Below are 27804 nucleotides of genomic sequence, written 5' to 3'. Positions count from 1 at the left end.
CGAACATGTCTGTATATGTCTGTTTTGGTCAAAAGAAGATGTTTGATTTTAAAGAAAAATAGGCTCCTTTGCTTTCCTGTCGAGTGTAAAATGAATAAAAACGATTGATACCTCTTTCAAATCTGTTAGTTAATACGAAGCTAAAGACAAATAATCCTGAAAACATTTGTATTATTATATGACTCTTGGCAAGACAGTCAAAAAGCATATTGATCAGTAACACAGACTGCAGGCCGGTCAATTACTCAAACAGTAGATAGACAATAGTTAGCATTGCCCTGGTTTCCTCATGTATAAAACAAAGGCATTTTGGATTATAGCAGAAAATAATCTCTGTGGCAAACAAACGTTTATGATACTTGTGTTATTGAGCTAGATAATCTTTACAAATGAACACCACTTTTTATGATTTTTATAGCGGAAATGTCATCACCAAAAATAAAACGCTAACATTAGGCCATAAATTAACTACACCACGGTCACATGACCTCAGCATCTCCACCACTAAGCTGACAATGATGTTTAACGTCCCCGACAACCTCTGTAGGCTCAAGTTGGAGACTTCCAGAGGTGATGCCGTAGAACAAAACTTGAAAAGTCCATTAAGCCTTTGCTAATACAGACCTGATTTCAGGCATCCAACCAAAAACCCATCCAAACAACAAATTTACAAGGGCACCAGGAGTGAAAAATGCTCATTATTTATTATTATTTGGCATGTTCATTCCTGCTGCACTCTATAAACATAATCTATTACAACTTACTTTTAATTAAATATGTATCTCAATATATAGGAGGCATTTCAAATATGTGCAAAAGAACAAACGCTAGGCATTAACATTTAGAGTAGCAAGCATAACTCTTGTTTGATTTAAAAAATAACTATATTAGTTATATGGCTTTTATATGAAACAGCAGTTGGAAAGCACAGCTAGACCTCACCCAAGGTCAAAAGGCATATCTTGCACTGTTACCAACATCGAGTAATTGGGACAAGGTGTGAGATAACAAGCTTCATACAGAAATTTCACAAGTTAACGAACCGAAAACTCCAGAAAAGGAATAGAGGGGTAAGCATAGTAACTGAATGAGTGAAATGAAAAATGGATACAGCGGAGACATTTGTTGTCAGTTTGTGGTTTTTAATAGTTAAATCTGTGCCTGAACAGACTGTCATTCAGTGTTTACTTGATCCATTCCTGGGCATAATACTTCTTTTAACTGATGTACAAATGTACAAAACTTCCCCCACTTTAATGTCTGCTGCATGCAAAAAGGATAATTATGCAAACTGGCATTTGTTAATTGAAGGCGACCACCAATCTGTTAGTACTGTTCTGATGCCAGAGCTATAATTACAACAAACCATCTTAAAAATCATTAAAATCATTAAAAGCCACTGTCTAAACAAGTGAATAATAGCAGCAGGCAACCCCTGGCCTGCCCCGCTGTAGTCCTTGGAGTATTTATCTCAAAATAAATCTGATTATAATGAGACAGATCGTGCTGCTCCAATAGAATCAGTGGTTAAAGTGAAATAATCCTAATGCATCCAGTTTTTTTGCTGCATTTTAAATTTCCACATTTTCTCCCTTACTGCAGCCCCTACTGTATGCCAACTCTGTGCTGCCGTCAAAACTAAGCAGTGGGAAAAGTGTGTGTCTGCATATTCAATGTTTATTTTCCCTTTTCCCTTTCAGTGTGTCAGATTCTACCCAAAGGCGTCGTCTCTGTGATAGGTCCCGCCTCCAGCCCCGCCTCTGGCTCTACTGTCAGTCATATATGTGGAGAGAAGGAGGTGAGTGTGGGAGATAAACACACACAAATGTGTACAAATCTGTGTGTGCATACAGACATCGAATGCCTCTTTTTCTCTGACTTACTACCCCGCCTACCCACATAGACGTCATGATGAATGTATCTAAAGATTCGCTTTTTTGAGACTATTGAGCTTCTTCCCCTTTAATTAACCATCACCCACTTCTTCCAACTGTTTTCTCCTTTCTTCCCGTAGCCTTTTATCCTTAAGGTCTCTCTGTTCTCTGCCATCTTTCTTATCTCTCTTTTCACCCTGTAGCCTCTCTAATGGATCTTCCTTATTCACAGATTTTTTCCTGCTGTGTGTGTTTGGAGGGGAGTTAATTACGACAAATTTGCTTTCCTTAATGTTTCCCTCTCCTCTCCTCTCCTCTCCTCTCCTCTCCTCTCCTCTCCTCTCCTCTCCTCTCCTCTCCTCTCTGTCTTTCAGATCCCTCATGTCAAGATTGGTCCGGAGGAAACTCCCCGCTTGCCATACCTGCGCTTTGCCTCTGTCACTCTGTACCCTAGCAACGAGGACCTGAGTCTGGCCATAGGAGCCATCTTGCGTTCCTTCAGTTACCCCTCAGCCAGTCTGGTCTGCGCCAAGGCTGAGTGTGAGTACAAATGCAGCCTCTTTTATAGTTATTACAGTACATAATGTGCGACTGCATGGCTGTGTTTGTTGTTTAGGTGGGTGTAAGTGCATCAGTTGAGTTCTTGCAAGCTTTTTCACCTATTTATATTTGTGTGTTTGCTTGTGTGTGCGAATGCCTCTGTGGGCGTGTTGGCACATTCACACTGTTTGGGCGGATATGACTGTTTTGCACTGTTGGACACTCATTTTGACAGTCTGGTCATAAAGTTCTGTCTGTTGTCAAGAGTTCAGAACATGGCTGCAGCCTTCCTATTTTTTTAATTTTCACTCATGCTCTCGCACACTGTCTCTTATCCACCTCAGAGGGTTTTTAGGCCAAGCCAATTTAATAAATATTCGTGTTTGAAATGCTTTCCAGTATTGGAAGAACTTAGGGGACATTTGATTTAACTTGCCAGGCACTCAAAGAGCTTTAACATCACAGGGGATTCGGGGCTTAGTCACTAGCCCTATTTATTTTCATTTTGAAAGAGTGCGTTATTGATTTATTATGCACTGCCCCATCGAGAGTCCCAGGATTTAAAGGGCTTGGTCGGAGTGGCTGTAGTATTCAAACAAAGCTTTGTGAATGACTTCATACTGTATGTAATATATACTATAATACAATAATATGTGCTATAGGAGGTGGTGAAATGGTAGTTTTTCTACTGAGTAGTTAACTAACTTTTTGCTTATTCCTGAGTAGGGTTGGGGAATAAAATACAAGTAAAGGCATACATATAACCCCTTAGCCCACTTTTATAGAGAATCGGGGGTGGGGAACAGAGGATTTTTAGGTGGAGATAGCAGGTCAAATGTAGATGCCACATAAAAGTAGTGTACAACATCTGAAAACTGGGAACATGAATAATAATTTTAGAGGCAGCTCAGCACTGCAGAATATTTTTCTAGTCATGAATCCGTAATAAAATATATTAATTAGTCAATGAATTAATGAAATAATTAAAGTCTTTTACGGTTTAGACATGAGTACAGGGACATCTCAATAAATTAGAATATCATAGAAAAGTTTATGTCAGTAATACAATTCAAAAAGTGGAAATAACACATTATATAGATCCATTACACACGGCATGAAACATTTCATGTCTTAATTTATTTAATTTCTTCCAATTATAATGATTATGGCTTACATTTAATGAAGACCTTAATTTCAGTGTCTCAAAAATTTGAATATAACAAAAGACCAGTTTTAAAAAGTAGGTTTAATATGGAAATGTTATGACTCAATCTTGGTTGGGGCTATTTGACTTGAACTACTGGAAATTTACTTTTCCATGATATTCTAATGTATTGAGATGCACCTGTATATTATGACATGAGTATATAAAGTCCATTCCATGCTTAATTATGTTTATACCATTTGTTACACATATTTTTACCTTCCTTCCAAAATATCACATGAAGACGCAGATATCTTGGGGGAACACCATAGAAGAACCCATGCTGTGACACAGTGTCAAAAACTTTTTTGACATTTTGGAGATTTCTCCAAGAACAGCAATTTTTGGCAATTGGAGCACTTCTGTCCTAGAAACTGCTGAGAAACCCCCTTATTTTCGATAAACCTAGAAAAGCCATACATCTCCTGAATGCACTAGGCCTCTAGTTTAATATGTCACCAGTATCTAGTTGTAGTTTCAAAACTGAGCCCACTACACCCTCTTAAAGTAAAAAGTTGGCTAAAAGGTGTGCCGTTTAAACCATATGGGCCTTAGTAACTTTAGTAACTGTATCCCATTAGAGTTAGAGTTTAAATTGGTATTCAGAATACAGTTATTGTCTTTATAGATTACTTCAAATATTTGTTTTATTACTTCCACCAAGGAGGTGATGTTTTCTGTTGTGTTCTGTTTTGTCTGTTGGTTTGTTTTTCTGTCTCTCAGCAGGATTACAGATGGCCAAATTACTGGCCCAGTAATGAATGGGTGTAGCACGGGCCAAGGAAAAACCAAACATGTTTTGGAGCAGGTCCTAATCATGGCGCAGTGCAAGGCCTAAGCGGAGGTCTGCTCTCTCTGAGTGCCCTTCTAGTTTGTTTTTAATTTATTTGCTCCAAAATTCATAAGAGGCCTGCATTTCCCTTGAAAAAAAGGTTTGGACAATTTGTGCACAAGCAATGCACCAGCCACATGACAATGGCAGAGGAGACACACAGCCAGGACACTGTCAGGAAGGCATTTTTGGCATTGAAATATAAGACACAGACAAATGAGCTCAGCAAGAGGATTTTAAAGTATTCCAAAAGTAGCCCAAAGTATTTCAAATACAGGGCTTGATTTTAATAATATAATCCCTATAATAATATGATACCATTATACATGGACTATGTAGTGGAATGTGCTTAAAAAAAACCCTCTCAGCACTGTTCCTGTGTGAAACTGAGCGGGGATGAGTTGTTGTGCAGCTGTTGACTGCACACACCAGCCGAGTAGAACCATACAAGAATTGAAGGGCAATTACATAAAGAATAAGTGGTACCATTGATGTCTATGAACACTTCTTGTGGCAGTGTGAAAAGGGTAGATCTTGACTTACAAAAAGCTGTGACATTATGAAAAATTGATTCAATCATTGAGATGCTTTCATTATCTCCCCAGCAGTTAGCCAGCCTTCCTGTGGTTTCCTGAAAGTAAGCTGAATTCCTTGGAGACTTGTCATTTCATTGAACTAAAAGAGCTTTTGAAATGGCATCTTTTTTCCCCAGTTCTGATCATCAGTTGAATGTGTAGATAAGAGCCGTGTTTTTCACCAGGCTTTTCCTGTTGTAAGAATTCAAGGCAACAGATAGCATCACAGTTACCGTCCGGGCCAAAAGATGCAGCTTTTACCGGTGGAGAGACTGAGGGGTGCGTGTGTGTAATATATTTGGCTTGAAGGTGATCTTTACAAGGTTATCACACTCACAGACTCTGACCCACTTGGCTGCGCTATCTATCGCCATGGAGCTGGTTGCCATGGCTGCAGAATAGGTGCTAACTGCCACTCAACAGGCTTGTTCCACGCTCTGAACGACTGTGTGGGTGTGTGTGGCACGGTACGTGTGTGTTTTGATATATTTTTTTCTGAGTGCTTGGTTCACTTTGTCCGTACATGTGTTCGAGTGCTGGTTTATGCATGGATTGCTGTGTGTGTGTGTGTGTGTGTGTGTGTATTGTTGCCCTCAAGTATACTGTATGTCTGTACGTGTGTGAGGGGGGTTTTGGGGGTATTTGTATGATTGTGTGTGCGGCTCTGCTGTGGCGCTGCAGAGGTTCAACATCAGACAATGTTTACCACCAGCCCACTTGTTTTATTCATCTTGTTTACCCCAGTGTAGAGTGGTGTGTTCAAGTGAAGTAGACATTCTCTCTTTTTTGTCAGTCAGGCGAGAAACGTGTGAAGTCACACATTTCATTGACACCCACCATGTGTGAATCCTAATTAAGCAACGTATTTCGAAACTGGTCATTTTTGCAACAGCATGTTAATTGCATTAACCACATTTCCCCCTGTTTAGCCCGTGGAAGCAGCGCAGATATTCTGTTAGATGAGAGCGAGTCAGAGATTTTGGGTCATTTCCGACGTATCGTTCTCTCGTTATGTCTGGGTCACAACGCACTATCTGAGCCTAATTCCATTATGCAGTTTTCACGAGATGGATGAGGTTAAGGACAGCGAGAGGGAGAGACTGAGCACAAGGCGGAGGAGATGGTGGCAGCGTAAGAGCGAGATGGATAAAGACAGAGAGAGGTAACTAGAGCACAGGGCGAAGACGAGAGAGATAGAGAGGTTAGAGCTTATGTGCGAGAGAGAGAATATGTGAAAGAAGGAGAGTGGGAGAGGGGAGGAGAGGAAGCTGTAAAGTGCATTGATTTTTTCCCCTCCTTCCTCAAACTAATTAAAGTTTTGGCCTGGTTCAGTGATTACCCCACTGCTTACAGAGGCTTTCTCCTGCTGAAGGGCTCTGTGCGCTACCTCTCCCCTCCTCTTCTCCTCCCTCTCCCCTTCCCTCCGTCCCCCAGATGCCTGCCCCACCACTTATTTACATAGCTAGGGGTGCTTTACTATGGAATTACAATTAGGAAGCATCAGGGTAGACTTTCTAGTAAAGGCTCATTCCACACACAATGTCAAGTGAGTCTTGACTGCCATTGGTTATACTCATATTCGAGAGGAATTTGCTTGAAGTGGGAGAATTGTCTCAAGCACTGTATTTCAGTTTTTCTGCTCCTGCAGTTCTGCTCCTATTTCTGTCCATCTTTTTTGCCAGAGGTTTTTTGGATCCTTGAATCTCCAGTTTGTGTTCTTTTATTTTAAGGCTATCAGTTTTTTGAACACATAATATTTTGCTCACAGTACATACATCACTCAAAAAACTGGAAGGCAATCGTTGATGGATGGGACAAGAGACACAAAGTGAATTACAAAGCACTCAAAGTGTGCATACCTCTGCCAAGACTGTACAAATCTCTAGATTTATTATTCTATTAATAGAAAATGTTTAGACATTTGTCATACTGATTGGCTGATGGCACTCATGAATTTTGGAGCATATCTAAAACCTCTCTGGGAATATTAGGGCTTTGTACAGGGATTCTAAATACAAAGTAAGCACTGAGTTATAGTTATTTTTTTAGTTGTACTGTAGTTCCATACATGACTAGAATTTCATTTTGGATTATTATTTGAAACAAAAGTATTTTTAAATCCTGAGGAGGAAAACCTTCTGCTTTTGGCTTTTGGCCCAAATTATTTATTGACCAAATTTGGTTGAGATTGGACACAATCTGTAAAAGTAACATTCTTGGCAGTGCTGAACTCCCAGCTAATGTAAAAATGGGCAGTGGGTAAAGTGTGGGTGGAGCTGTGGTGGGCCAAATGAGTAGTAATGGACGGGAAAATTAGCTATAGAGACCAAAATGTTTTTTTTTCTTCTAGCAGGCTGTACCCATGTTTATTTCTGCAGTAGATGTGGGCATTTTAACATGAGGTCAGTGGAGACTGACTCGCTTTTGGATCCAGCCTCAAGTGGCCAGGAACTGCAGTTTGAACTCCAAGCAGCAACCTCATCAATTGCACAAAAATGTATTTGTACCTTTGCCTTTATCTGTGTGTCTGTAAGAGGAGTGATAAAAAAACAAACATGCACGCACACACACACGCACACACACACACACACACACACAAAAAAATGAAAATCTCTATGGGTGTAAGTGGATGTAGTCTGAAAGATTCATGTAGAGGTTAATAATCCAGAAGAAGAATTCTGCTTCTGATCCTAGCTGTTCAGGTTTTAAGAGCAAATGTAAAGTCATTTATAAATAGCCACATAGTGGTGCAATCTACAGCATTAACTCATCAGTTGTTCCCTGGCCCATAGCCCATCTGTCAAGTTCATTCCATGATATACAGGTAATTTACAGATGAACAAACAAACATGTGATACTGAATACAAAACCCCCTTGGTGGAGGTCATAATACATTAAAAATGCATCCTTCTAAGAGAACCACTGAATACTGTAGACTACATATTAAATGATGTTTCATTTCCTGGGGATTTCGACAAACCATCGATCACGCTTGGCAAAATGACACAAATATGTAACCATCTGACGACAAATCAAGATTTTCACAGATCCTGCAGAGCTTACATTCTGGAAATATGAGTTGTGTCTACTGATACAGACATTGATATGCAGCTCGTCTGTGCTTTTGCTCTGCCTCAGGCCTGCTGAGATTGGAGGAACTGGTCCGTCGCTTTCTCATCTCTCGGGAGACGCTGTCAATCAGGATGCTGGATGACAACCTGGACCCTACGCCGTTGCTGAAAGAGATCCGTGACGACAAAGTGGCCACCATCATCATCGACGCCAACGCTTCTGTCTCCTATCTCATCCTGAAGAAGGTCAGTTCAAACATCAATACATTCTCCAGAGCCAGCCATACGTGCAGGATATGTTGTATACAGTACACTTAGAGATATGCATTTTTCTCTTTAATGTGCCCATTTGGAAAATTCATGTTACAGTCATGAAGGACATGCAGAGCTTGTTATCAGTAAAAAACAGCCCTCAAAAGCTGCATATTTGTTGCCATAACAGCATTAACATGCATTTTTACCTCCTTTGCCCTCCAGGCCCGCATAGGGAACAATATGTATGCATGTCTGCCAGCAACGATCACTTGTACTCAAGAAAATATTTGACAAAAGAACATCTTTTGCTGGGATGCGGTGCAGATGTTACCCAGCCTTGTTCTGATTCATAGTACGGCCTGTAATGCCGATAGCCAGCGCAGTGAGTCACAGTTTGAATGTGTATGGGATGTTTTCACTGGGCACATCGGAGCGGCTGTCCGCCCTCAGCGAAATGTCCTAGTGTTAGCCTGATGATGTAAAACTGTGATTAACGTATGCTCCTTCTCCTCCCCCATATTCCCTCCGACTTTGTCCCCCAACTGTCTCCTTTGCTCCCTGCTTCTCCATAACTTTGCCCCTCTCTCTTTCCCTCCATCAATCTTTCCACATCTTCCCCCGTTCTCTCTTTCCACATTCTGTATCCCACCTGCCTCTTCTTTATTTTCTCATCTTACTCTCTCCTTCTCTTTGTCCTACAGGCGTCAGAGCTGGGGATGACATCAGCATTTTACAAGTACATCCTCACCACAATGGTAAGAGCTTACCAATTCCACCCCTTTCTTGTGTCTTCTATTCTTCCGTTCTCACTTGTTCCTCTCTTCCGCTCCTCCTCTTCTGTCCCTTTATGAGCGAGCAAAGGTGCTAAGGCAGAGAAAGCATGAAATAAAGGGAGAAGAGAGCGGTGACGGAGAGAGAAATAGAGAGAGGAGATGAAAGATATGGAGATGGAAAGAGAGAGAGAGAGAGAGAGAGAGATCTGTGGATTGAACAAACTGTACAAAGATGAGGAGGTGCAGAGGAGGAGAGCAAAGAAACAGAGGGTCTGAGGTGAAGGTGATGACAGACGTGATGTGCCCTTTTTCTTCTGCCACCCGCCACCTTCTTTACGCTTCTGGTGTTTTTCATCTGCTTCTTTGATACACTTCCCTCCCCTTCTACCATTTGAATTAATGTGTCACCTTATGCCGTGTGCTGGATTTTTTTTTTTTCTCTACATGATGTGCTGTTGTGCTTTAGATGCCACATCTTGTGTGTATATCTCTGTGAAAAGCTACAGGAGTCATTTCCATCAACCTTTCTTTCCCCCTGTATCACTGTTTCCCCATTTTCCTAGCTGTCTATATCCTTTTTTTCTCTTCCCATCAGAGATTAGATGTTGTCACCCCCCGTAGCCTCTCTTTTTCTTTATCTTGCTCTCGTTTGCACAGTGTTTTTCTTCGGCGTCAAGATTTGATACACTGTCAACATTGTCACTCACCTGAATGTTCTGTCTCTCTCTGCAAACACCCCTCCCCACGCCTCCTCTTCCTCTTCCTCCCCGTTTCTAGGACTTCCCACTCCTGAGACTGGACGACATAGTGGATGAGCAGTCCAACATTGTGGGTTTCTCCATGTTTAACACCACCCATCCCTTCTATTTGGAGTTCATCAGGAGCCTCAATCTCTCCTGGAGGGAGGGATGTGACCTAACATACCCCGGCCCTGCGGTAAGTCTCGTGGACACTCATGCGTGCGCACATTCAGGAGTAATTTTCAAAGCTTTGTTTGTAACATTAAGCTACTTTATTCCTCACACTGATTCATGGAGCAGTTAAAGAGATTCAGCTAGTCTTTTGCTTGTATTTAATGGGTATTGATGTATCCATCTGTGTTTCCTCCCCACTGGTTTACTAATACCTCACATCTCTTCTCTCTGCCTCCCTCCCTCCATCCCTGTTAACCATTCAATCATCTGTGCCTGCACATCTTTCCTCATTGCATCTTCTCCCTTGACTACTTGTCTCTCCTCACTGTGTTTCCATCTCCTCTTTGCCCTTCTCCCCCTCCGTTTCTCTGTTGTTTCCTCTCTCCCTTCCACAGCTCTCTTCAGCGCTGATGTTTGATGCGGTGCATGTGGTGGTGGGAGCGGTAAGGGAATTGAACCGCAGTCAGGAAATCGGAGTGAAGCCACTCAGCTGCACCTCACCTCAGATCTGGCAACACGGGACCAGTCTTATGAACTACCTGCGCATGGTAAACACTTGATGTATTGTAAAGTCACCTGCTGATATACATTCTCATACACATGTACATGCATACAAATCCATCATGAGGAACAGCTTGAGCTTGTAGTACAACTTGAGTTTGATTGAATTTTGATGTTTATTCATGTCCCTTAGAGCTGGGTACTGAACTTAGAAACTGAGGCACCATCTGAATTGCCTCCATAGTATCGAGTATTGAAAAATGCCTTGTCATTCAATAGCAAATTTCAATACCTGATGAGAAAATCTCATGCATTATCCTGCATGTGCATTGGCAGGTAGCCAATGCACATGCTGTAACCACCAGTGATTGGCTGTAACATTACGAGGCATGCAGGAGAAACATTACTTTACATTATAAACACTGTGTGTTGTTGTATTTTGAGAGGCTTGACTGAAGTTGGTGTGGGTGTAAAGGAGCTGAAAAATATAAAGAAAAGACATCTATCTTTTGTGTAATGTTGTAATTGCTTTTTGCTTAAATTGATCTTATTAAAGAGGTATTAAAAAACAGAATGGTTCATAAGTTGGTAACAAAGTCTAGGTATCTGTACTGATGTTGAACATTTTTTAATAACATTACCCTGAACTAATGTCCACACTTGATATTCACTTGAAATGTTGGAAAAAGTCATAACACCCATTGGGATTTAAACTTAAAGCCTTAGGTGGCTTATTTAAATTGGAGCTTAAATAAAAGTATTTGCAACTATTTCTTATGACTGATTCATTATTTGAGTCATTTTTCAGCAAAAATGCCAAATTCTTTCTGCTCCCAGATTGTAAAAGGTGAGGATTTTACTGCTTTTCTTTATTGCTTATGATAGTAAACTGAATGAATGTCATTTGTAAGTCGAATAAAGCAAAAACATTTAAAAAGCCTTCACCTCAAGGAAATTGTGAAGGTGTGTCAATGTCAACATATTAAACATTTTCACACATATTTACAAAGAATAATATAAGGCAAGAGTGAGAGAAAAGATAGTAAATATGAGTAATAAAAAGTACAGAATCCAAGCAATGTCAGTAAAAAATATAAGCAATCTGAAAAATGATAAAATAAAACTCACAAGTGTGCAAAGCAAAGCAAAATCCAAACCCGATATATGATATAAATAAGAGAAAAGACATTGAGAATGTACAAGCTGAAAATGTTTGGCACTTTTGCTTGAAAAATGACTCACTATTATTATCACTAATGGGAAATTGCCATGGGTTAATTCCTCTCTACTGAGGAAAAATATTGACTAGACTAGAGCTGCATTGTGTATCATCCTCATCTCATGTTGCATGTAACCTCTCTCTCTTGTTACTCTCTGTCATCTCCCATCTCTGGCCGTCTGTGTGTTCCTTTCATCGACTACCTGTTGTCAAGGCAGCCTGAGCCCCATCTCTCATTGCCTCCTCCCCACCGGCCCGACATCTGCCTTTGTTAGTCAACATCATGGTGTGCTCCATCTTCAGCGCCGTGCCATTCATCATAGAGCTCGCTAACTGTGCCAGCACCTGGGTTTTTGGACAGGCAGAGCTGAGCTGTGTGAGGTGCAGTTCTGAGACTTATTAGGGAGCTGTTGACTCTTTCTGCTGCTCTATCTGAGCCTCTCGCTCACTCAGTCACTTTCTCCTAGTTGATCCAAAACTGATCACCCCTGTCTGGTCCACCCTCAGACACTTCCTCTGTCTCTTTAGCTCTTTCTTTCTCTTAGTTTTTCACCCTCTCCTTCCTCCTAATCACTGTAGATAGCACCTGTCTGCCTAATCATGATGGATAGTGAGAAGGAAAATCTTTGCTTTTACATAGAAGATTGCCTGTTTATTTCTCCATCTCTCGTTATTGTTTCTACTTACTCTCCTCTCATTTTCTTACCTTTCCTTTTCCTCCTCTCCCTTCCTCTCTCATGCTTTCTCACCTCACTCTCTCCGTCTGCCTGCCAGGTGGAGTACGATGGTTTGACAGGGCGTGTGGAGTTCAACAGCAAAGGTCAGAGGACCAACTACACCCTGCGGATCTTGGAGAAACACCGAGGAGGCCACAAAGAGGTCAGGAGTCACCTGTTATCATGCAGCAGACAGGTCACACCACCCATAGGCTTTGGGTTAGTTGCAGGTCAGCCGTCTGCTTTCACTATGCCGGAGGAGGTGTTTAACACTGAGGTCAGCCTCATCGCAGGCTCCCCCGATAGCAGCCAGATATACTTTGTGAAGTTGGTTTGATGCATTTCACCTGTCGGCACTGTAGTGTAACCTGCCATCAGCTGCAAATGCATGTTCACATCTATTTTATCTGAAAGGTAATGGAATATATTAGCTGTTTGTATTGTATTATTCAAGTGAATTTCAAACATTTGCTAAATTTTAAAGCAGGTCTTTAGTATCAAGTCCAGGTTAAGGGCTGTTTTTAGTCTTATGAATGCCTTCACGTTTGGACTCATCTTGTCTCAGGTGCTTTGTAGGCTCTTGTTTGTTTATTAGATGTTGCTTTTTCTAATGTCCTGATCTAAAAACAAACATTCTTCCCATGGTTACAAACAGTGACATTCATTTGTAGGAATCAGTGTTTGTAATTGGCCTCAAGCTCAGTACAGAGTGGATGCGCAGTTAGATCTACATCTCTCGTCATCCTAATATATGTATAGTGCTGTATAATGTACTATTTTTGTGGAGGCTTGATTCAGTTTAGTGTTCTCCTCGTCTTGTGTAGAACTGGATTTGCTCAGACTTAGTTTGTATTAGTTCTGATTTCTTGTCTTTTTCTTTCTATTACTTGGGCTCTACTGAATCCGGTCTTGCAGTTTACACTAAAGTGGTCATGCCTACAGTGTTTTTTCTCCTGTACTCATATCTTCATCAAGAAAACCATAGAAAATGTCTAGATATCAGCTCTTAAATTAAAGTCTTATGAGCTATTTTTGTTGTTATCATTAGATTTATCCAAACAAATGTACCTTCAGTTGTAACAGGCATTAAAATGAACAAGAAATTGAAGAAAAAGGGTGATCTAATAATTTTTTTCATGACTGTACATACAAAGTATTTCTCCAAGTATCCCTGCTCCCTTTGTAGCGTTTCTTCACATTGCTATTATAATTATACATATTTACATCACGGATCTGAGCAGCATGCCTGAGTCAAATAATCACTTGGGTTTGAGTTGCATTTAGAGCTGGGTAATAAATCCACATTATCATCTTCCACCTTTGATATTCATAATGAGAACACAGGACGTCTTCTCTTGGTACTGAAGCCAGGTTTTTCTGTGTCTATCTATTGCAATAGGTCCCTTAATCAGTCTGTATTCTTGGCTCTCTTACCTACTTCTGCAGCCGTTTTATGTATTTTAAAAGAGTTCTCCAGTAATTTCAGTATTGGACTTCTATAATGTTTGGGGACTCACAAAAGACAGATAAAAAAGAATGGTCGAAATTGATTTTGCAGAAGCCTGGAAGATATTCTGACTTTCAGGCCAAAGTATTGCTCAAGCTCCAAAAAAGCTGAATCCTCGTATTCCCATGATGCAACTATATATCATCTTTTTGTTAAGACTCTCCCTGCCTGGTTAAGTCCCATGTCTTTAAAACTCAATGCCCCCAGCTTACAGGCTTTCCGGCAACACTGTATTGACAGACCGGTTAGAACTCCCCATTTTGATGTGTAAAATTGGTGGACCTTTTCCATAAAATACATTACATTTAATCTGAGTAGAGACTCAAAATGCTTTAGAGAGACTTACTTTTGAAGAAAGAGGTATAGACTAGGCAAAAGTGGTCAAGACTGCAGTGCTGTTTGTTCTCAAACTCTTGTTACAAACGTCGTGTTACCATGAATTAAAACAATGCACTGTTAATACATTGAAAAGAGCTTGCCTGCCCCTTTTGTGGAATGCCCTACAGTTTTCTCACACTGTTATTGTATATATATTCACATCAAAGATCTGAGCAGAAGGCCAGAGTTAAAAATCACTTTGGTTTGAGGGCTTAACTAGCAGTTAGTTAATAGGGCGGCTGTGGCTCAGTTGGTAGAGTGGTTACCGGTTGATTGGAAGGTTGGTGGTTTGATCCCAGACCATGGCAGCCTACACCTTGGGCAAGATACTGAACCCCAAATGGCTCCTGATGCTGCGTTCATCGGTGTGTGAATGAATTCCCAATGGTGGCAGGTGGCACCGTTGTAGGATAGCGTCTGCCACCAGTATGATTGTGTGTGTGAATGGGTGAATGAGCGCAGTCTGTAGTGTAAAGCACTTTGGATAAAAGCGCTATATAAGTGCAGTCCATTTACCAGTTAGGGCTGGGTTATAAATCCATATATTTTAACTAAAGCATTTCTATGGAATTCTGTGGTAACAATATGATCACATAGTGTTAGGGTTTTTTTTTTTACAAAAACCTTTTGTTCATATGAATCCAAACTTACTTCAAGATCATGTTTCAGTTTTATTAGAGGTTAACATAGTCAACAGTACAATGAAATGTCAGCTCAGTAATAAAAGCAGTAGTCGTCATAAGGGCACAAGATAAAATAAGATAAAATGGCATTTATAGATATAGAAAGACAAGTCAGTGAAGAGTAGAAAAAGACTCATCACAGCTCATCTGAAGTAGTTGTATGATTGAGTTGAAGTTTTAAAAGTGTATAACTTTGGAGAAGCCACCACTGTTGAAAATGTTAAATAAAGGGTAAATGGACTACACTTATAAACCGCTTTTCTAGTCTTAGCGACCACACAAATTGCTTTAACACTATACTACATTCACCCTACCACTACGCTACCACCATCAGGAATTCATTCATACACAGATGAACGCAGCATCGGGAGCAGTTTGGAGTTCAACATCTTACCCAAGGACACTTCAACATGTAGCTGCCATAATCAGGGATTGAACCACCGACCTTCCAATCAGTGGACTAAAACATAGTCTTACAATAACACAATTAGGGAAGAGTCATAAAGTTGGCAAACCTAATGTCAGTTACAAAGCACAATCTATCTGAAGTCTGATAACATTAGCCATCTCGTCATAGCAGATCAATTAATGAAAGACTGAAAAAAAACGCTGCTTCACATAGAAGTGTGTTCAGTCTGTTGAGTTACATGGAGAGCTGTCACTAAGTACAGGTGCATCTCAATAAATTAGAATATCATGGAAAAAGTCCATTTCAGGTAGTTCAAGTCAAATAGCCCCAACCAAGTATTGAGTCATATAGATGGATATACTTTTCAGAGGCAAACATTACCATATTAAACATACTTTGGTATTTGGAATTTTGGTCTTTTGTAATGAAACATTTTTTGAGACAGTGAATTTTAGGTCTTCATAAAATGTAAGCCATAATCAATATAATTATAAGAAATTAAATAAATTAAGACATGAAATGTTTCATTCTGTGTATAATGGATCTATGGAATGTGTTATTTACACTTTTTGAATTGAATTACTGACATAAATAAACTTTTCTATGATATTCTAATTTATTGAGATGCACCTGAATAAGCTGCTTCTGTTTTTTTTCCTGGGAATGTCATCACAGACACCCAGTTATAGTGAGTAAATAATAATGAAAACTGGGTGTGCCATAGGCTTTATTACCTTTGTGTTGCCACATTCAGCAATAGATCTATTTTATTATTTTATTCATTTTTCTGGACCAGACCCTGCTGTCAGTCTGGGCATTTTATATTTTTCATGTACTAGTGACTTGCCACAACAAAATTGTAAAGGGTAGTTGGATGAACCAAAATAAAAATGTTGGCAGACCCAGCCAACGAGGTGTTTAGGATCATTTTGGTGGCATCATTCTGTCAATGTAGACTCCTCCAGTGAGCATTAGAAGGAAAGGTGAGGGAAGATAGAAATAAAAACGCATTTCACCTGCATTTCAAAGTCAAGATTAAATGAAGCATAAGTACACACATGACTGCAGATCCACACTCCGGGAATTATGTTGAGGTTCATTGACGGAAGGAAACACTTTCTCCTCACCTTCCCTTAATACGTCTTGCTAGGCTCTGCTGTAGGCCAACTGCCTTCCATGCTAACACTAAATACCACCTGTTAACTATACTTATACCTGGACTTTAACTCTGTGGGAGAGTTAGGTTGCGATTATTAACATTTCAACTTTGCCCACCTCTCTGCACAGAGGCACCCACACTGTAGGCAGGCAGAGAAAAGACTACTCTTAAATGTCAAGGCGGGATAAAGAGTGTTATAGAAAAACTGTGATTCTGTCTGAGGAGTCATTACCTCTCCTCTGACCTATTGAAAGATGTACACTAATATCTCCCAAAGAAATGCCTCTGTGAGCTGCGGTTCCACCCCTGCACACTGGTGAGGTCATAATCACACACTTATGTACCCAAGTGACTTTACTGTCTTCATAAAGTGGAAATATATGAGATTTTTATGCAATTCAAGGAAGATGTGAGTAAAGGAAAACAGTCATGGAAATGAAACTGATCGTGAATGCTTTTCATTTTTTGCCATCTTGTCCCAGCTCATTGCTCTGCCTGTAAATAGCAGGGTGTTTTTTTGAAACACATGGTAATTGCCGGTATGTGTATGGCTCCAATGGGAGCAGTTAAACCATTGTGCATACACAGTATGTAACAGTATGGATACCAAGTCAAAACATAAAATATTCAACATGCAAAGGTACTCTATAAAATAGACCAACTGTGTTAATGCACTCACTAAAATAGTTATTTGCTATAGATGGTGTGTAGCCTGCCACAGCAGTAAAACAGTTGCAGTGAAGTTGGAGCTTAATAGTACATTATTTATCCCACAATAGCCATTGATTTTCTCTTGCTTTCTCTTCTCTGTTAGATCGGAGTCTGGTACTCCAACAACACTCTGGCAATGAACTCCACCAGCCTGGATATCAATGTCTCAGAGACGCTGGCAAACAAGACACTCATTGTCACCACCATACTGGTAAGGTCGTTGTTACCTTCTGGACCCCCACGCTGGTGAGGTCAGAGTTTGTTTTTGTGTAGCGGCACACGCTGTGCCGCAGCTCACGCTGTGTTGTGGTCTGTTTCTGCTAATTTTGCTGTCACTGTAGCTGTCGTGGAAACTGACAGAGCACTGAGAGAGATGTGTTACTGAATTCAAACTGCCAAAATCGTGGGCTTCTGATAATCTCAGAAGACTGCTGTTCGTATCCTTCTGGTTATATGAGTAATGTCACATCAGAGAATCAATAAATCCCTTACATGATGCTACTCCATCATCTTCAGGTTGGTCTAGATGTGTAAAAACACCTGACACAGTAAATCCCCTGCACTAGGGATGTCACAAGACCTGATCCTTTGGTACCGATTGATGCCTAAATTGCCCCTGTACCTTTCACTCCACAACAGGTGGAAAAAATGAGAGCTACAAATACAACTAAGGTTCTATGACAAAACAACACAATAAAACCCATTTCATTCTTCCTGACTGCCCAAAGACAATATGAAATTTCTGGATGACAATGTACTTTAGTTATGGATGAAAGTTCATTGTCATCCAGGTAGATCTATTTCATATTGCCTTTGGCAGTCAGGAGGAATGAAATGGGATTTATTGTGTTGTTTTTGTTTTTTTACCATGGTATTGAATTGGGTAGAATTGTGGAAATTTACTGGTATTGGTTTCGACTACTAAATTTCTGGTTTTGTGACATCCCTACCCTGCACCACACCATCCTTTGATATAACATCCAATACGCTTTATTGGCCTTAATGTTGGTGCTACATTATTGCCGAAGCTTACAGGAATGACAGGTCACTGAATATGACTTTTTTAAGAAAACAAAATAAGAAAGATAATTTATCACAGCGCAACAGATAATCTTAAACAATACAATCCTCCCTAACATAAACTAGCAAAAAATTGTAAAACCGAGGAGTGTTTTCTCTTTGGCTTCAGAGAGCATTCTTATTTTACAGCCAAGAGAGCTATTTCACTGCTTTCTGCTGTAGATAAATTTACTCTTGTTTGTGTGCCGGGGGATCTCTGGCAATATATGCTAGCATTGTGAAATAATTTTTCCTTTAGGTCAATATATTTGGTACACTCATTAAGGAGGACCGTCTGCGTTCTCATAATGAAAAAACACAGCCAGTCTTCTCCTGGTTCTGTAGCCAGGTTTGTCTGTATCTACCTATTTCACCAGCAGAACCGTGGTGCCTGAATCTGTCTGTTTTCTCTCTGTTGGCTCTCTCACCTGCTTCTGCAGCCATTTTCTATATTTTGAAAGAGTTCTCCAGCAATTTAGTATTGGACTTCCATAATGTTTGGGGACTCTCAAAATATAGATAAAAACAGAATGGCCTAAACTGATTCTGCAGAAGCCGGGAAGATATCCTCACTTTCAAACCAAACCATTGCTCAAGCTCCAACAAAGATGAAGCCTACTATTCCCATGATGTAACTGTGTATCATCTTTTTGTTAAGAATCTCTCTGCCACTTTTAAATCCCATGTCTTTAAAACTTATTGCACACAGTTTTTCCAGCACAACTTACAGGCTGAGGAGTACCTCCCAATTTCAATGTGTAAAATTGTTGGTATTTCCCTTAAAATGCATTACATTTATTTTATGCAGTGATTAAAAATTATTTTGAGAGCTTTACATTTGGAAATAAGACTTTAGTTTCATTAAAATTACCAATGACTAAGAGCAACTTGTGTTATCTTAGCTATCTTGAAGGAATTGTTCAATATTTTGGGAACTAAACTTTTCGATATCTTACCAAGGGCTAGATTAGAAGATAAATCGATTCATGTATGCACAGTAATTATGAAGCTACAGCCAGTTAGGTTATCTTAGCAATAAGACTGAACTCTATGGATTAAACAAAAAACATGGTAATTAGTGAGATTTAGAGGTGAGCCAAGCTTGCTGTTTCCAAAATGAGACTGCGAGTGGTATTGATCTTCTCATCACTCTCCGACAGAAATCTAATTTCCCAAAATGTAGAACTATCTATTATTGACATAACAGTTCATTTTTTACAATAGAAATCCCAGTTTTTTTGAAACATTGAGCCTTCTATTTCAGTCAGTAATCCCCTCTCAAACAAGACATTTTTAGTTTTGGACTGAAACCCCTCATGTGTCCCCCGTGCTCAGGAGAACCCATATGTGATGCGCAAAGACAACTACCAGGACTTCCAGGGCAACGACCAGTATGAGGGCTTCTGTGTCGACATGCTGAAGGAGCTGGCAGACATCTTAAAATTCTCCTTCAAGATCAAGCTGGTGGATGATGGGCTGTATGGGGCCCCAGAGCCCAACGGCTCTTGGACTGGCATGGTTGGAGAGCTAATCAACAGGGTGAGTACATTCCCCTCTCCCTCCCTCCCTCCCTCCTTCTCTCTCTGTCTCTCTATCTCACATTCACACCAGAAACACAGAAGCATGCTCAAATGTTCGAACCAGTGTCTCTACAAACAGAAACTTATGCTGAATACACACATATGCACGCACACTCCCACAAACTCACTCACACTGTAGCCCCAAACCACAACTCTGCTGTAACTTCCCATGTCTCAAATTGCCCTCAGAGGGGAGTAAGACTCTTATCTAGGACAAAAGCTGACTTGATAATTCCCCAAAAGAGAGTGGTAGCTTTGCCTAAAATTGTCTGCGCCATCTTTCCTCGCAGTAACCCTCCTCTATCCCAGCCTCTCCCCCCTGTTTCTTTTCCTGTCCAGGCCTAGTGCGCCTTTGACAGACACTCTGGTTGAAGCAGGCTAATGAGAGCCCCTCTCTGCTTAATTACCATACGGTATACTTCAATTACCAGGCTGTGGTCCCTGTGTGGGGCCTGCCACACTGGTGCTCCCCCAGCTCTCCACGCTTCCTCTCCCACCATGCCCTCCCCACTGCCTGATCACTCAGCTCTAATTAGCGGCCCATGTTCATCAATTAGCTTTTAATGGAAGGGATGGAGGGGAGGCAGAGCGACCAGAGACCTGCAAGGTTTTGTACAGGTGGAAAGACCAGCCACCCAGTGCTTACTTGCAATTAGCCTCATTTGGATGGAGGATAACGTGAGTGTGTGTGCCAGAGGGAAAGAGACAGAGTGCATGTCTGTATGTTTTCCAAATGTGTTTTTGAGCGCCGTAGTCAAACTTTTCATTTTTCATTCGGGGAAATCAGCAAGTTATACAAACACAGCTCTCATCTACCCAGTGCAGCGTTGAGTGTCTTTCTATTTTTGCGCAGTTCCCTGACCACTTGCCGTTTTTCTCCCTGACTCTCCTCCTCTACCACTATCTTTCTCTCGCCTCCACTACTATCTATCCACCTATCTATCTTTGTCAATCCTACAGAAAGCAGACCTGGCCGTAGCGGGCTTCACCATCACGTCAGAGAGAGAGAAAGTTATCGACTTCTCTAAGCCGTTCATGACCCTGGGGATCAGCATCTTGTACAGAGTTCAACTGGTGAGGGTGTTATCTGTGGCTGCAGGGCGTCCGCTGGTTGATACTCACCACAGATCTTGTGTTAGATTCTATTTCTTTTGTTTGCGATGCTTTTAAGCTGGAAGGGTCACACAGAAGACGGCGGGCTACACTTGTTTGATGTTTCTTATAGATTGGGACTGAATATTACATAAGAGTTGATCTCATCTTTCAAGCTGAGGATTTTGTCTGTGTAGTCTGCTGCATGCTGCATCCAGTTTGTCCACAGTGAAATTTATAGGTGTAATTTAAATTGCTCAATAAGTCAGTGCTCTGTAACTGGGTAACAGTGGCGGCTTTACATTGCTAATGAGGTTTTGGGTCTAAGCCAAGTATGCTTCAGCAGGAGGCATTGTGAAACGGAGCATTTATGGATTGTAGCATTAGCGTATCAAAGCACTGCAGACTTACTATCAGCGTGCAGTGAAGGACACTGCCCTCCTGTGGTGCAGAGGGGACATTCTCTGACTGCTGAGACATGACACCTTGTTTTCTAACACACTGTACCTTCCTGTCTGTCTTTCACTGCCTGTCTGTGCTGTTCCATCAATCTCTCTACCGCTCTTCCTCCTCTTCTTCTTCTTCTTCCTCTCTCCACCAGGGTCGGAAGCCGGGCTACTTCTCCTTCCTCGATCCCTTCTCTCCGGCTGTCTGGCTCTTCATGCTGCTGGCCTACCTGGCTGTCAGCTGTGTGCTCTTCCTGGCTGCAAGGTCAATACATTGCATCACACACTGTACCCATATTCTGCAGCACTATCTCCATTTATCTTGTTGAACACGAGTCGCCTGTCACATATTGTAGTTTTATACCTTCCACAACCGCCCGCAGACAAATTGACAAGGATCGAATGACTGATTGGATGTTGCTTGAGTGATCTGACAAAGGTGCATTACTGTACTGCAGTTTGACCCCAAGGTCTTTTCACTGTGTATGTGCTTCCTCTCCAGGCTGAGCCCCTATGAGTGGTACAACCCTCACCCGTGTCTGCGAGAGCGCAGAGACATGTTGGAGAACCAGTACACGCTGGGAAACAGCCTGTGGTTCCCTGTTGGAGGCTTCATGCAGCAGGGATCCGAGATAATGCCCAGAGCCCTCTCCACCAGATGTGTCAGCGGGGTGTGGTGAGTAACACAATGGTTAAGTCTGTGTGCTCCCCTTCACTCAAATTAGTATTGTTATTGCACTTGGATGTTTGAGCTTCACTGGGCAGAATGATGCAGAGTTTGACACTGTTGACTGTTGACGCTGTTGTTGAATTAATCTGCTGAAGTGAGAAATTTCTCTGTGCTCCCTTAATGAGCATGGTAGTTTGGAGGGATAATTGCATATTTGTAGATTCTGGATTTTTCAAATGTGTTGCTATATGATTTAGGTGTTGCCATAATAACAGAAATAATAATAGTAACATAATGAATTTCAACGGTGCAAAGTCAGAGGTTTACAAACAGCTGAACAAAAAGAGAAACAAAGGAATGCTGAATGATAGAAACATTTAGAATAAACCATTCAGACAGTAGTAATCAAACTAATAAATTACAATAAAAACCCTTTAAAATAATAAAAGGGCTAGTATGATAAATACAACTAGAAAATTTCCTCTGGGGAAATTTTTTAAAGGGCCACGGGGGCTACTGCCGGTGTGTGTGTGTGTGTGTGTGTGTGTGTGTGTGTGTGTGTGTGTGTAATTAAAATCACATAAAGTTACTGTGTGTATGTGTGTGTGCGTGCGTGCGTGTGTTTGAAGCATGTGTATGCATGTGTGAGGAGTGTGCGTGCTTACGCGCATGTGTGTGTGTGTATCTGTAACTGTAATCACATCAAAGATCAAAGGCAATCAGATCAAAGCAATCAACAGAATTAACTGACACCTGTTAATGAAAGAGTGACAGCAGCCAGAGGTGGACTGGAATTTCTGGCCTCGAACAGAAAGCATTTTTGGCAAAACCATAATACCTATCATTGATCCGACTTCACTTTGAGCGTCCTGAGTTCTTCCTGAACGTCTACATGTGATTTTTTTTAAGAAAAATGAAAAAATAGCTTTGTTAGAGCGATCTAAAAAAACTGTTCCATCTTCCCTTTTTCCGAAATCTCCCTGCGTTTTTTAATATGGGGGCCAATGAGGCTGTTGGTGGTTTTGGTGGCGAATCTGTGCGTCCTACGCCCAAACTATAACTCTGACAGCTTTACCAGAGGATTGTGAGTGAGAAGACAAATTTTCCTAAATTTCTATGTATAAATTATTTCTGTAGAGTGGAATTTGCGGCCTGGAGTGCAGTTTTCAAATTTATTTTTTGACAATTTCTTCTCCCCCTCTACACTCTGGCGTTGATGTCACACACTGTGACACGAACATTCCGTGCAATACACACCCATTATAATCTCAGAATTTCTCCAAAAATGATCATGGTCATTGACAGGGATTGATAAAAAACTATATGACCTATCGAAACGTGGATTAATACACCGATACACAAGATATGTGTCTACTGTTTAAAGTTTAAATGGAGTCCCTAGGTGAAATTATGCAAGTAGACGTTAAAAAATCTCCAATTATTGTTCTTTTTCGCTAATTTTTTGTCGGCCGTCCCATTCATTTCAATGCAATCGGTTCGATTGCCCCGAGGCCCTAATTAAATAGGAGGATCAGTGAACACAGTCCAAGCCACACAAATGAGCCATCTTTCAACAAATTTTAAGTAAATTAACACATTCAGCCTTTTTGACAATATATAGTAAACTGTTTTTAATTTAAAAGGCTCATTCCCCTTTATACATGTTTTTTAAGCAAATTCAGTGATTTACTAATTCCTTCATTAAGAGCCAGCATTTTTCCTTGAGGTGGCTTTTTTTCCGCTGTGTTGGATAATGACATTTACATTTTAAAGTTTAAAGCATATAGCTGACATATCGCTCATAAATTACAGCCCGCGAGCACCGAGCAAACAATAAAAAATGCTAAGTTTACAGAAATACTACAGTAGCCTGATGATATTCCTGTGGCAACAGAGTGACTGGGAAAGAGACACACACACACACACACACACACACACACACAGTAAAGAAATAATAATCGCTAAGAGCTAAGGAGATAAAGGGTAGAGGAAGACAGGAAGAGCAAATTACACTGAGTTGAGCAAGATATGGGATAGGGGGATATTATTAAGTAAAGTGAGTACATGATGTTCTCCTCGAAGAAAGTTTTTAAGCATACAAAAAAGGTCATAAGAGAGTTACATCTTCGAAATTGAGGGTGTTGAGTATTATCTGTTAGTTAAAAAAACCTGAGCCCCTTTTCTTACTTAACCTTTGAGTTCAGCAATAAGATGATACATACTGTGAGGCTATGTATGTAACTTACTAAACTGTTTATACTGACATACAGTCATGGACAACATTCTAAGAGCACCCTTGTTTTCTCTAATTTCTTGTTCATTTAATGCCTGGTACAAGTAAAGGTACATTTGTTTGGACAAATATAATGACAACAAAAATAGCTCATAAGAGTTTAATTTAAGAGCTGATATCTAGACATTTTTCCATGGTTTTCTTGATAATGATTTTGGTTATTATATTATATTATATTATATTATATTATATTATCAACCAGTCCATGTTAAGAGCAAAAGAGGTGTAACAGGTTGGCCGTGAACCACCGTTTATCATCTGACAATGATGATGGTTGATGATGGTTTTTATTAGCTTTTTTAAAAATATGTTTGCTTTTATATGCAGATATCTGTTTCTAATTGAGATTGTAATTGAGATTAGCCTTAGCTGGTTGAAGACTCTGTTCATGCAGCAGGGATTCAAGTTGCTCATTGGACTGTAAACAATGACCGCTGGACGCATGAACAAATCTAGGCCCGGATATCCGTTATCTGTTATCCGGATATCGGCTACACATATTGGCTGTTGCCACCAGAGGCTTGATTGTCGTTAAACTGATGGTTGAAGGGTTCCAAGATTGGATTTATAGTCATATTGGATTCATATATGATTTTCAATGTGATAAAATATCTTGATTTTCCCCAAAATGATCACAAGAAGTATCAAATTTGAGATTCCGAATTGACTATAAAAGCTTCACCTGTCCCTACTTATCCTTTCACATGTTTCTCTCCTCATCTCCACCTCATAGGTGGGCGTTCACCCTGATCATCATCTCCTCCTACACAGCCAACCTGGCAGCCTTCCTGACCGTTCAGAGGATGGAGGTTCCCATTGAGTCTCCGGACGACTTGGCCGACCAGACCAACATAGAGTATGGCACCATCCACGGAGGGAGCACCATGACTTTCTTCATGGTACGGCACACTGCAGCCACCATGCCGCTGGTTGGCTTTGTGTTTTTTAACGGGTTTAAGTGAGTGTGTTTGTGATGTTGAGTTGTGTTGATTATGATAGAAGTTGAATCTGACAATTTCCTGAACCGCCTTTATAGCGGCAATTTTTCATAAAGTTTTTGTGTTTGTGTGTGCATGTGTGATTTAGTGCACTATTTTTGTCTTTATTGCTGTGCCCAGAGTGAGTTGTTGTCCTCATATTTGCTACTATATCTCTGTTGTTTTCTTTATGGCTGTTTGTGTTAAGTGGCTGACTGCCTGTGTTTGCTTATGAGAGCACTCGCAGCATCTGTGTCGGCATCTGTGTTTGTCATAGAGCATGTGTGTGTGTGTGTGTGTGTGTTTTGTCTTCATGTGTAGGTGTGTTTGCATGTGGGAGTGTGTGTAGGTGAGTCTATAAAAAATATGTATTTGTTTATTTGTGTGCATGCATGGGAAATGGCTGCATGCCAAATTGTGAGTGTGTGCTTTGCATCCTTGTGGTGTTTGTCCGTATTGAGGATATAAGAAAAAGTGGTCTATGTTTGCCTACATAAGCCCGTTCCAGTGCTCCAGTACATTACCCCACTCGGTGCCTAATCCAAACAAACACGCACACACACACTTACAACACACACTTGCATAATGACACACAGATGCCGACCTCTCTCCTCTTTTCCTTTCTTCTCACACACAGAGATGCAACATGTAATTGTACACTTTAAACACTTAATCCTGTTTTAGAGCTTACCATATTTTGCTAAGTGCTGAACCACCTCCTGTGTGCTGATTTACCTCCATCTGTATGAAAGATGATGCATCAGCTACGCTATGAGCGAATAATCTGTTGCCTTGATGCACGTCACCCCCCCTCCTCTCCTCTCCTCTCCTCTCCTCTCCTCTCTCCTTTTTACCTCTATTTGCCATTGATGTTTTACTCTTCTTGCAATTATTCACACTCTGTTGTACGTATAATTCCCTCCCCTGTTTATCGAGGATCTCTTTCTCCTTTCCGTCTTCCCTCTTTCATTTTTATCGACCTCCATTTCGTTTCTGCCTCAAAGACAAATGATAGGACATGTTAGGAACGCCGAGTGTACAAACACATATCTGTAATCAGTGTTTAATTCCCATTCCTCTGCAGAACTCACGGTACCAGACCTACCAGCGGATGTGGAATTACATGAACTCCAAGCAGCCCAGTGTATTTGTGAAAAGCACAGAGGAGGGCATCGCCCGTGTGATCAACTCAAAGTACGCCTTCCTGATGGAGAGCACCATGAACGAGTACCACCGCGGCCTCAACTGTAATCTCACAAAGATAGGAGGCCTGCTGGATACCAAGGGCTACGGCATCGGCATGCCACTGGGTAACAATACCAATTTATTGTTTCTAAACAAAACATAGAACCCTGAATTCTGAATTTCAGGCGTACATTTAGTACACAACATCCCAACTTTCTAGTAATCCGGTTGTATGTTATAAGTGCTTGAAGTAGCTAATGTGTTGATTTTGGCGCCCCCTGTGGACAAATTGAGGTAGTGTTTCCATGAGCACCACTGCCTAATGCCGTGAAGATCTCGATCTCCCCAGTGCGTTCATTTGTTTTTGAAGGAAGGGAAAGACAGTTGCAACTATTTGTGTTTTTTGTAGGATTAATATCTGTAATATGGCGATGGGCCACCAACATAAATCCATATAATATTAATTATGAGACTGTTTCACATCCAGTTAAAAACCTTTTTTTAGCTGCTTTAATGATCTGTAATGTTGATATTTCATCATTAGTTAAACAGATGTTGTTATCATCACATTATTAGGTATCTTGGTATAATATTGTATAAATCTGTTGTCTGGTAATTCCTTTTCTTTTCCTTTTTAGGGCCCGAGCAGGCAACGACCTGCGAGGTCCCTATTGTAATTTTTTAACTATATTTGCTATTCAGAGAAAATACAGTATGTTATCACATTTGATACGTTACTTTACTAATTCATATTTATAACATTACTATATTCAAACAAAAAATAGTGAAACAAATCATAAAAACACCAATAAAAAGGAAAGAGGATCAATACAGGTTAAACAAATGTTAATGAAATAATGATAAGTCCTTGAAGCCTATAAATAGGTTCTGAAAAAATTAATATTGATTTAATCAGCGTCATTTTCAGTCAGAGCACTTCAAAGCCTTCAAGCCCCTACAGAAATCACTCAGTCATGCCTGAAGATCTAAGCCTACAATTAGCCTCGTAAGGGAATTTAAAGGTCACGGAGGGTCACAAACAAAGCTGTCATGTCTTTGATTAGACGTATAATTTATCAATAAACGCCTGATATCGATCTTTAAAATGACAGAAGGCAACCAGTGCAGGGAATCCACCAGGGATGAAACACTGATCCTTTTTTTGGATGTGCTACAAAACA

General features: G+C 40.6%; 1 protein-coding gene across 1 annotated transcript in view; it reads left to right on the top strand.

The window, feature by feature from the left end:
- grik5 (glutamate receptor, ionotropic, kainate 5) overlaps positions 1–27804 on the top strand; it is an 88978-nt gene that overhangs the window by 50343 nt on the left and 10831 nt on the right. Inside the window, exons 4-17 of the mRNA XM_059338704.1 lie at positions 1701–1798; positions 2249–2414; positions 8164–8342; positions 9053–9106; positions 9902–10060; positions 10434–10586; positions 12533–12637; positions 17425–17532; positions 19716–19919; positions 20921–21034; positions 21654–21763; positions 22001–22174; positions 25195–25360; positions 26523–26748. Coding sequence (XP_059194687.1) covers positions 1701–1798; positions 2249–2414; positions 8164–8342; positions 9053–9106; positions 9902–10060; positions 10434–10586; positions 12533–12637; positions 17425–17532; positions 19716–19919; positions 20921–21034; positions 21654–21763; positions 22001–22174; positions 25195–25360; positions 26523–26748 — 2016 coding nt within the window. The remainder of the gene's footprint in view (positions 1–1700; positions 1799–2248; positions 2415–8163; positions 8343–9052; positions 9107–9901; positions 10061–10433; positions 10587–12532; positions 12638–17424; positions 17533–19715; positions 19920–20920; positions 21035–21653; positions 21764–22000; positions 22175–25194; positions 25361–26522; positions 26749–27804) is intronic.

Source organism: Centropristis striata, chromosome 8, assembly GCF_030273125.1.
Source record: "Centropristis striata isolate RG_2023a ecotype Rhode Island chromosome 8, C.striata_1.0, whole genome shotgun sequence".
Taxonomy (NCBI): Eukaryota; Metazoa; Chordata; class Actinopteri; order Perciformes; family Serranidae; genus Centropristis; species Centropristis striata.
The sequence above is the reverse complement of the archived record's forward strand: the minus strand, read 5'-3'. Positions and strand labels throughout refer to the sequence as shown.